The sequence below is a fragment of the Antennarius striatus genome, chromosome 3 (assembly GCF_040054535.1).
Source record: "Antennarius striatus isolate MH-2024 chromosome 3, ASM4005453v1, whole genome shotgun sequence".
Classification (NCBI taxonomy): Eukaryota; Metazoa; Chordata; class Actinopteri; order Lophiiformes; family Antennariidae; genus Antennarius; species Antennarius striatus.
In genome coordinates, this window is record NC_090778.1 from 12,208,521 (window position 1) to 12,220,046 (window position 11,526).

The 11,526-nt window shown below is 37.2% G+C and overlaps 1 protein-coding gene across 1 annotated transcript; it reads left to right on the forward strand.

The window, feature by feature from the left end:
• The first annotated feature begins 2,652 nt into the window (after positions 1-2,652).
• ptgs1 (prostaglandin-endoperoxide synthase 1) lies at positions 2,653-10,836 on the forward strand. Its single transcript, XM_068310389.1, has 11 exons — positions 2,653-2,772; positions 2,853-2,930; positions 4,623-4,739; positions 5,242-5,382; positions 5,949-6,092; positions 6,165-6,346; positions 6,495-6,578; positions 7,553-7,799; positions 8,639-8,925; positions 9,412-9,559; positions 10,227-10,836. Exons 1-11 carry the CDS (start codon positions 2,766-2,768, stop codon positions 10,568-10,570), a joined length of 1,779 nt encoding a protein of 592 aa, XP_068166490.1. The 5' UTR covers positions 2,653-2,765; the 3' UTR covers positions 10,571-10,836.
• Positions 10,837-11,526: the final 690 nt, after the last annotated feature.

Here is an 11,526-nt window from a genome sequence, read left to right on the forward strand (position 1 = left end):
TTAAGAAATGCGTTTTAATTCAAATAAAAACATTCAAATTACACTGTTAAAATATGGATGGATAGTCAGCTATAGTGTTCGTCTTTCACACACCCTTAACTTTAGAGGACTCGACCCTACACTTGAAGTTTTGAACACGTACAATGCAGTGTGTGTGCCAACTGACTAAATTACAGTGAGTAGAATGTGTTTTCCTTTAGTGAACAGTGCCAACTCTCTGAAAAGCTAATGAATGATCCCAAATCTCAGTCCTCCCTCAGACCTCTGATCATGTGTAGCGAGAAGGGTAAAGGTCTGAGGTCTGACTGAATAAAGCCCACAGCACAATGGATCCAGGATGTGATCGACTGCAGCTAAGCCAACATTGAAGCACAGCATCAGCATGCAGCAAAAAAAAAGAACATTTATTTTACCTCCTATGCTGTTAGTTGGCCATTATGATGTGTTTTGCACGTTGAATCCACGAAACAAGACTGAAAGGAAAGATTTCACCGTGAAATGATTGGGAATGTCAAAATTCTGCTTCGGGCTTGTTTCCTATATGACCCTCATTGTGCTCTATAATGTTGACATTCATTCTAGCAATCATTGTTATATAACATCATTCCATTTAGCTTCAGCTGCAGTGCTAAATGTAATTCCCAATTGGCAAGTATTAGCATGCTAAGATGCTTAAAAACTGGGAACTTTCACTTGGTTAGCACTACACCTGCTAAACATCAACATGTTATCAGTGTAATCGTGGGTATGTTGGAATCCTGAGGTTAGCATTTACTTCTATAAAACAATAACCGGACAGAATATCATTACAATGAAATCTTTTCATTTTCTCCCGACACGTATCAGAGGTTTGCTACTGAGAATGGTAAATTGCTGCAAAGGGATGATAAAAGGAATTTAATTTTTCCACCTTGCTAATTTATGTATTAGCCACAATGTGCAAACCCAGATTTTTGTCAACCTTTACAGTTTGCTGTTTCTTCAAAAAAGGTTAATCAAATATACTTGATGGGCCCATTAAGGACCCACCGCTGTGTGCCTCTGTCAGAAACCCTTTTCTGAGATAACACATGACGGCCATGCATGTAAGCCTATTGCTAAATTGGCTTGTTTCACAACTGAAAAGGAAGTGTGCTAATCTGCAACCCGATCCAGGGGAAGGAAGAAGTCAGGAACAAGCCCTCGGTGTTTTCACCAATCGTATTCATCACAAGAGTCGGACCTAGGCTCATTTAGAGCGGGAGCACGGCTTAACTAAACATCTTCTCCATAAAATAAATGCTTCCAGGTTACTCTCAGTCAAGGTTTCACTCAAAGGAGCATATGATCTCAATTACCAGGAATGCTGTAGGAAGCAGCAAAATTCAGTCTGCAGTCTGCGCCAACATCACATGGCAACCAGCAGCACAACTGTGTACAAAAAGGAGTCATTTTCATGCACTTTTAAGGTGGGAATGACTATTTCATAATTAATTCAGTTTCATTCTCTTTCATATCACTCAGGATTTTGAACATGAATCCGAGTGGAATCAAACAGAGTTTGTTATTTGAATCTACAGATGTTAACTGATAAACTAAACACACACAGTGTGTGGATATATGGATGCCCACAGTCCAAACAAGATTCAGGACTGATCAACAGCAAAATGTAAAACAATGAAAAGAAAACTAAGAAAATTCCCTAAAGCAGAAAGGCAGGAAGACACAGAAATGCATGCAGAAAAATATTATGGGGATATTCTAAAATCTATAGGTCAAATACTACCATGTACTGAGACATTGGCCATCAAAAGCAGCTTAACAGGGTTTAATACGTGCAAGAAGTTCACTGGGTGGGTGAAGAACGGTGAACATACCATATAAAAACAAATACATTTAAGTGAAACAGACTATCAGCATGATGTTGCAGCAGAACCGAATATAATTACAAGGTCAGGACAAGGCAGGTTGTCAATATGACATGGAACTTGTCAGAAAAAAAATTCACGAACATCTACAATCCCAGGATGCTTTTGAAAACCTTATCATTTGAGGAAGTTTGTGGGATATTATTGAAAACTCTAAATGAGGATTACATATTTAAAATTTTGTTACAGTACACTGTAAGTACATCAGAAGTACATTGTAAAAGCAAGTAAAAGGCAGTCAATCTGAATGCACACATCTAATCTAGGCTTTATGACCCCTAAACAAGAACATGCTATTAACAAGATGCAACTTTAATAAAATAACATAAATTGTATTAATGTTAATGTAATATAATAGACATTTATTGATGTTAGTTTTGTGAAACAGAATAGTCAATGAATTTATTTACAATTCTTCTAGGGCCCATGTGTTTATATGTATCTGCCAGCAGGTGGAGATAGAGCATCTTGAATTTGTGGTTAAACACCCTGTCTCTAATAACAATATCAAGTGGCCAATAAAATAGTTAGAATTTTTAAGACATAGCTTTTCTCTCAGTAAGACATACACAATATCTTTTAAAATATAGTCCTAAAACCCTTGGCACAAAAGTTGGGGAAAGATAGTCACTGCATGAATTATTTGGAGACGAAAGGAGTTTTAATAACGCACTGCAGGCTATTTGAGGAAGTCAAGTGTAAACGCCCGTCTCTGCTGCTGATAATGTCAAGTCAGTCAGACCATATTTGTGGGCATTGGGCATGGAGATACACGTTTGTCTCAGAAAACTTCCTACAGATACTGAACCATAAGAAATTTGACCATCAGCCGAACATAACAATCCACTGAGGACAACCATGAAAGGTGATTCCTATAATTACACCTGAGACGTGGTTGAATTTGATGTTTGTCAGGAAATATTATTGTGTGATTCATTTTTGTAGGATTTGAGAAGTTCTCCATCTGGGTGCTTATCAACCTGCTGCTATGGAGCTCCTCATGTGCCAGAGGCTCAAGCGTTGGTAATTTTTTTCTTTTAACCATTATGTCTTTATTATCAGACTAATCATTTGAGGAGTTGTTTGGAATGATGTCATTTAAATATTTGTGATTACTATTATTGCCATCATTATTAGTGACGTGTTTCAGGCATTTGTTGTGACCCTGAAGAACCATCCCTCCAAAATATGAAACAAAATGCATTCTTTTTTTTTTGCAAAAATTCGGGACATCTTCCACTATCTCTGGGTGCTGATGACATGCAAAAGGAGGAAAAAATGAAGCGACAAATGAAAATATAAATATGAACAATTGTCTTAATTAGATACGTTTTTTATAGAAGTCAATTTTTTTTTATTTGTGATGGGACGATTAGTGTATTATTATTATTATTTATATACAGTAGGAGGTAAAGCAGTGGTCAGCTCCATCTCGATGTGTCCCAATCAGCAACTTTTATGGGGGGGGGTGTCTTCATCAAGGGCAACTCAGCATTGCTCATAAGGTGAGTTGATACCTTCCACTGCCAGTTCACACTTCAGATGTTTTTGGTACACACGGGCCAAAACATCTCCAGACCCCACCCCAAGACCTAGTGGACTGAGCTGCTGCTGTAAATATAATGAAAGATACTGAAAACATTTTAAGGCTTAAATATGTAGTGACTGCTGATGGCCCATGTCAGAAGTTCCTTGATTTTAAGGTACTTCTCTGTGTAAAATGACAGAAGCACAGGTGCCTGTCTGATGGTCTGGGTAATTGTGAAATGACTGACTGAATCAATCAAAAATAAACAAAAACATTATCCTGCCTTTTGTTCACTGATGTTTAAAGCTAAATAACATTTTCACGTACTTACATCTGTCCTCTAAAAGTTTACTGTTGTCTTTGAGCAAACTTCCAGTTGTGTATTTGCATGTCATAGAAGAATGCATTATTGATCTGTAAAATAGTATGTGTAGGGACATTTTATCTCTACTGTCATTCATGGCAGAATGGTCACATGTCATTATCTCACTGAGCTTCTGCAGAAGGGACAGGAAGCCATATTCTAATAGCAGAGTGTTCAAGATATGAGGCAGTGGTAAGCAGATGCAACTTTATCCTCCAGAAGCACTGAACTCATAAGAAATTAATTTAAACCAGGCCAGCTAAGAGACTATAGTAGGTGTCAAAAATCTATGTGAAATGCCTTTTTTAGCTTTCAGTCAGGGTAGTTTCATTGACTCACACCCATATGGTGCTGTAACACACACCAATACCTGAAAGCTGCCAGGGACCCCTCCAGCGTGTTGGAGTCTGCAGCAGGTCCAGTGGGTCTTCCTCATCGGGACCTCAGGGTGATGAAGGAGGGTGAGGCAGTGATCTCTTGTAACATCCTGGCCATGTTGGTTATTCATACATACATACATATATACGTACGTACGTACATGTATACATACATATATACATACATACATACATACATACATACATACATACATACATACATACATACATACATACATACATACATACATACATACATACATACATACATACATACATACATACATACATACATACATACAAATTACAGTTTTGTACATTAATATTTTTCAGTGTTGTGTTATGCTGAGACATAAATATAATGAGTCATTATAGATAACATATTATACTATTTAAACCATTTCATCCAAACATGCAAAGCCAACTGATCATTGTCCTGGTTTTAGTGAATCCCTGTTGCTACTACCCCTGTCAGAACTCAGGAGTGTGTGTGCGATTTGAGACAGACATCTACCAGTGTGATTGCACTCACACTGGCTTCTATGGACAAAACTGCACTGATCGTAAGTACAAATTTTTTTTGACAATTTCTTTATTTTAAAATATGTAAATGTTCAAATGTACTCCAATTACAACTGTCCTCATCCCCAACTTAATTTGACTTAGGACAATTTTTCTTGTGATGGTTGCAAAACTGGTTAAATGCTTAAGTTTAAAATGTGCCTGAGTGAACTGAAAGTGTCTAAAAGTTGTCATTTTAATAAGCTAAAAATAAACTTCAGTAAGTTGAAAATGGTAAATAAATACAGAAATAAGATTGTTGAAGGGTTTTATAGTAATCAATTAAACTCGTAAAAGTAAGTGGTGTAACAGTCGTTGGAAGAGACATGTTATAGAAAGAGAATAAACACAAGTCAATTACTTTCCCACAAACTGGCAACGTGCATTACTGATGTCTTAAAATTGAACTAAATAACATTAATGAATAATGTGTTCACACAACAATGCCCTTCTAAGCCCCTCGGATAAAATTCTGATCTCAATGTTCTCGATCATTGTCCACAGCGGAGTTTTGGATGAGACTTCATCTCATGTTGAAACCCAGCCCTTCAGTGGTTCACTTCATCCTCACCCACTTCCAGTGGTTCTGGGACCTTGTCAACAGCTCGTTCCTGCGTGACACATTCATGAGGCTAGTGCTCACAGGTAGATGAAAAGAAAAAAAAAGGTTAAAAATAAGAAAACAATTCACTCAACCTGTGGATTAGTGTGACAACATTTTGTCAAATTCACCTTTTTATCAAGATTAATTTCTTATATTAATAGATCTGGTATAGTCCCACAGCACATTTATAATAAATTAATCTTATTAAACAGGTCACATAGAAAACAGTTACTTTTTCCTATGAATTCCTCCACTTGCAATATCTTGACTTTAGTCTGCAGAGGACAGGGTTAGATGGAGGCAATTGATTCGCTGTGGCAACCCCTGAAGGGGAAAAGCTGAAAAGAAAAGAAGAAGTCTGTTGACTAATAATAAACTATGTTTCAATGTACCATCATCAGAATATTGAATGTATGCCTCACCTGACTTACAATGAAAGTAACTACTTCTGCATTTTACATGAATTTATGAAAGTAACTTGCCATTCATTGTTCGGACTAATATTTTTATGGATCTATTGACAAGTGAGATTTACAATATTTCACCAACTTTGTTCTATAAATCTATAAATACACTTCAGTTAACTTACTGTCACACTGTCCCAAAGTTAGAAGTGATTTGATTCCAAGTCCTCCAACATACAACACCAGATATGGATACCTCAGCTGGGAGTCCTACTACAACATCTCCTACTACACTCGACTTCTCCCTCCCATCCCTGAAGACTGTCCTTTGCCCATGGGAACGAAAGGCAAGAGCTGTACAACCAGACAGAGGTGAGATGAACTGAACAAAATATCTTAATATGCTTTTTTCTGTACAGGCAAACATGATCTTCCTGATCCTAGACTGTTGGCTGAAAGGTTTTTCAAGAGGAAAAAATTCAGGCCTGACCCCCAAGGAACCAACTTGATGTTTGCCTTCATGGCTCAACACTTTACCCATCAGTTCTTCAAGACCATCCATGAAGTGCAAGGGGGCTTCACCAAGGCCTTAGGACATGGGGTGACAAACACATATAGAAATAGATTCATGTCAAAAACCTAAATGATAAAACATGTAAAGAATCAAACAGGAATTTTAAATCGATGTTAATAGTTTATTAATTTAAAACAGCATAAAACTTTCTAACTCTAATTTCTAACTCATGCAGGTAGATGCAAGCCATATCTATGGTGACAACCTCGAGCGACAACTTCAACTCCGGCTTCGTAAAAATGGAAAGCTGAATTATCAGGTATTAAAACTGGTCAATATTTTAGGGAATAAATTTAGTAAAAATGCAATTAAGTAATTATAGAATTGTAGAATCAGTCAGGGGTCTCTATTACAAAAATATGTAGAAAAATCAGTGGCAAACGTAGCACAAAGAGTGAAAATAGAGCAGAATATATAGAGTTTCATTGCATTTTGTGCTACTTCATGCCTGTGCTCCAAATGACAGCTTTACTTGGGAGTTATGTACAGAAATTATGAATGTAAAACATGCAGTAATAATAATAATCGTAGATTATACTAACCTGCATGTCTATTATTTTTAGCATATAATCGAGGCAAAATTGTTTTAATTTTAAACAGCTTCAGCATTAAAGTAAATTGCAGTTCTCATTATCAATAATTTGATGCTCCAAAGGGGCCATAATGAGCGATCTGCTCTTGCAAGCCTATAGAATAGCAGTATAACGAAGTTTATTTTGAAAAAGTAATGGAGCTACTTCTAAAAATAGCCTACCAAATTAATATATAAGCACGAATACTAAGTAATTGGCATTAGTACATTTGGAAATAAGGCTTTGGGTGAATAAGGTTATACTGATTTGAAGTAGAATTTTACACATATTTTTATGCACCTGACCTGTGTTTTTAAAGTGCTTTTAAAGAAACAACTTTATTTCCTTTATCACCCTGATTCCTAAGACTGCTATGGCACAGTGTCCAGATAGAAGTGATAATATTAAGTCGCAAAGGACACAATATTACCTCTTTGTGCATCGCTTCTGTTCATGGCTTGAAATCGTCTTCATCTTAAACATTGATAGACACATATGATACAGACTTTCATAAATAATACGCAATGCTTTTGACTTTCACAATCTGCACGATGTGGTGTGCACATCACAGTGAAGTAGTAGCTGGAGAGAATTCAGGTTACTTATTTAACTTCAGATTCATAATTCAGAATCAAATAACACTTGACTGTTTTTTTTACAGTTATTAAATGGTGAGACGTACCCTCCAACAGTCTCTGAAGTCCCCGTTCACATGCTGTATCCTGAAGATTTCCCTGAAGAGCTACGTTTGGTCACCGGTCACGAGTTATTTGGCCTCCTGCCAGGACTCACAATGTATGCCACCATATGGCTACGAGAGCATAACAGAGTCTGTGACATTCTGAGAGCAGAGCATCCCACGTGGGATGATGAGCAGCTTTTCCAAACCTCTAGACTCATCATTATTGGTAAGGGCCAAGGGATAAGCTTGAGTCCCTTTTGGCAAATATTCTCTGACTGGAACAAAAAAATATCATACAGTTCACACTGTGAATTACATTTACATTTATAGATTTAAATCCGAATATGAAACAAAAACTTTTGTGGGAACATTTTCCATATGTATGAAAGGTAAAAGAGTCGTGAAACAGGATCAGGATGTATGATTTAAATATGCAAAATATACACATTCAAACATACAGAGAAGTTTAGCAGGAGGAAAGAGCTCCAGTAAAACAATCAAGCCCAACCAAACCCCAGTACAGAACACCTATTTACCAAACCTTGAATGCCACATTCATAATTATATAATTATAAAATTATATAAAAATATTTGAAATACATGCCTTTAATGATGGGGCTCTATGAGGTTAAATATTCTCCCCCAAAAATAAGTGGATATTCAATTGGTATTTTGATGAAGGTAATATTTAATGTGATACTTTCCAGTATGCTAATTTGTGACTTATTTTCTTGATTATTAAACTGAAAAAATGACCAGAGTATAACTTCAGTTTCTTGTTCTGTCAACCAAGTGCTGAAATTTGAAGGATATTCCATTTAGTATGATTCAGGTATAAGAAAAGCAGCAAATTCTCATCACTGAGAACGTATGATGCAACTTAAGCATTTTTTAGAAAGACAAAAAAACTGTCTGTAACTCAGCTTATCTGTACACTTTCAAATCGTTGCAGTAATAGCTGCCTGAGAAATATTAATTCATTTCTTAAAATGTTTTTTTCTTGTAATTTTTTATAATGTTTGTCTTCAGGTGTGATCAAGATATGACATTTCTGTTGTCCTTTAGGGGAGATCATCAACATCATAATAGAAGAGTATGTGCAGCATCTGAGTGGCTACCTACTGAAGCTGAAGTTCGACCCCACTCTGCTTTTCACAGAGCGTTTCCAGTACAGCAACCGCATTGCTCTGGAGTTCTGCCACCTATACCACTGGCATCCACTGATGCCTGACAGCTTCCTCATCGATGGAGATGAAATTCCATATTCCCAGTTTCTGTATAACACCTCCATCCTAATGCATTATGGGGTGGAAAAACTGGTGGATTCTTTTTCTAGACAACCAGCAGGACAGGTAGATCTTTTCAGCAAAATTAACTGTTGCTAAATTAAGCATTGTATCACTCAGTGGGTTTTAAGTGGGAATTTGACATCCCTGTGCTCTTTTTTTTATTGTCGCCACATTTCAAAGGCAAATTTGCACGTAGTTGAATGGTTTAACACTATGAACATATTATATTAATATTTTCCATAAACAAATAGTCCTATGCTTAATTTCTGATTATGAATCAGTCAAATCAGAATATTTTTTATCTTTCATGGCACTCAAGTGAATGTGAAAGGCATATTTACAGCCAATAGATAACCACAGAACACTTCCTATATAATCAAATGATTCTTATTCTTAAATGTTCATAATTTTTAGGATCATAAGCATTCAAAGTACATTTACAGTTTTGCCAGATTAAAATTGACAGGATAGTTGCTACTAGTTAGGATGATAAAATCACTGAAAAGTTTATCAAAATAAATCTGTCATAATGTTTTTTGTGTGTTGCAGATAGGTGGAGGTCAAAACTCTCATGAAAAAGTGGTCAAAGTGGTAGAAATGGTCATCAAGGAGTCGCGAGCAACACGTGTGCAGCCATTTAATGAATATAGGAAGAAATTTAATCTCACGCCATACAATTCTTTTTATGAATTTACTGGTGAGTTGAATGGAATTCCTCTGAAATTCCTCTATCCCCTTCACCTGGATTGAAGCAGCCTTTTGTAAGGGAGGTGAAATCTCTTCAAGCTTTTCCTACGATTCCAGTTGTTTTGGTGGTTTTTCGGCCCAGAGCTCTACCAGACATCTACCTCTTCCTTTGTAAAAAATTCCACAACTGCAGCACAAATATTATTTCAGACATTTTCGGTTCATGACAGACATGCCCAGCGTGAGTTGTGTAGGGCTGCGCTGCATACAAATATTTTTTTTATTGATGACTGTATGCCATTAACATATTTACTTTGTGTTTCATTAACACATTCCTTGGAAACGTAAAAGCTAGCTGGTGTGATGTAAGGTGTTTAAATACCAGGGACACACAGTCGAGGGGTTGTTCGAAGCAGAGGCTTATAGTCAGGTTTAACTTAGCAAGACTACACAAATTTAGTAATTTTTTTATTTTGTAAAAAAAAAATTACTAAAATGATTTCTTCATGCTGGCAAAAAACAAACTTTATAGTTTTCTAATTGTTTGGACTTCAGCAGGGGAGGAGGATTGACTTTGGTTGAGTACCTCTGCAGTAGAGCAGCTACAAATGGTTGGGTTAACTTGTTGTTAGCAATCTGAAAATTCTTATTAAAACTATTATTCCTTTTCAAACCAGATGACTTTCAGATGGCCAAAGGTTTAGAGGAACTCTACGGTGACATAGATGCTTTGGAGTTATACCCTGGGATCATGCTGGAGAAATCACGTCCAGACAGCATATTTGGTGAGAGTATGGTGGAGATGGGTGCTCCCTTCTCCCTGAAAGGACTACTTGGAAACCCCCTTTGTTCTCCTGAGTACTGGAAGCCGAGCACCTTTGGGGGGGATACAGGCTTCAATATTATCAAAACCTCCTCTTTGAAGAAATTGGTGTGCCTCAACACACGATGGTGTCCATATGTGGACTTTCACGTTCCACGAAATGAGGATAAAGCAGAGAAATCATATACTGACCTTTAATAACTGTTCATCTATCTATCTATCTATCTATCTATCTATCTATCTATCTATCTATCTATCTATCTATCTATCTATCTATCTATCTATCTATCTATCTATCTATCTATCTATCTATCTATCTATCTATCTATCTATCTATCTATCTATCTATCTATCTATCTATCTATCTATCTATCTATCTATCTACAGTCTACATTCTCCACTATCCTTTCATGAACCATTGTAATCCAAGCTTGAACAGCAGCATCTGTTTGGAGACCAAATAAATCGGCAACCGTTCATGAATCGAACTCTGACTACTGTTTTGATTATCAATTTCTCTTGTACTTGAAAAACCCACTTTACTTGCAAGATGTAAATTTTTTTTAATGTAATACAGTATATGGTAGGCGGCACAGTGGCGCAGTGGTTAGCGCTGCCGCCTCACAACACGGCAGACCCGGGTTCGAGTCCCGCTCTGTGCGAAGTTCACACGCTCTCCCCTTGTCTGCGTGGGTTCTCTCCGGGTTCTCCGGCTTCCTCCCACCTCCAAAAGCATGTGTTTCAGGTTGATTGGCCGTTCCAAATTGCCCGTAGGAATGAGTGTGTGTGTGCATGGTCGTATGTCTTTGTGTGTGGCTCCGCGGTGCACTGGCGTTGTGCCCGGAGTGTCCCCCTCCTCACGCCCTATGCCGCCGAGATAGGCTCCGGGACCAAACCAGTCCGCATCATCTGGCTGGACCTGACTACTTCAAAGCCTGCGTGTCGATGTTAATTTCATTTTAATCAGAGAACACTAAGGCATACAGTACTTGATTTAACTGAACTGCATATCTTTTCCTAAACCCAACCAAGTTCAGGTGTGATTTTCGTGAGCAAGCTTTAATTTGAATGTCTAACCAAATTCTGCGTATCAATTACTGCTATACTGACTCCTGGGTCCTACAGGCCCAAACTGATATCAGATGATTAAGTTA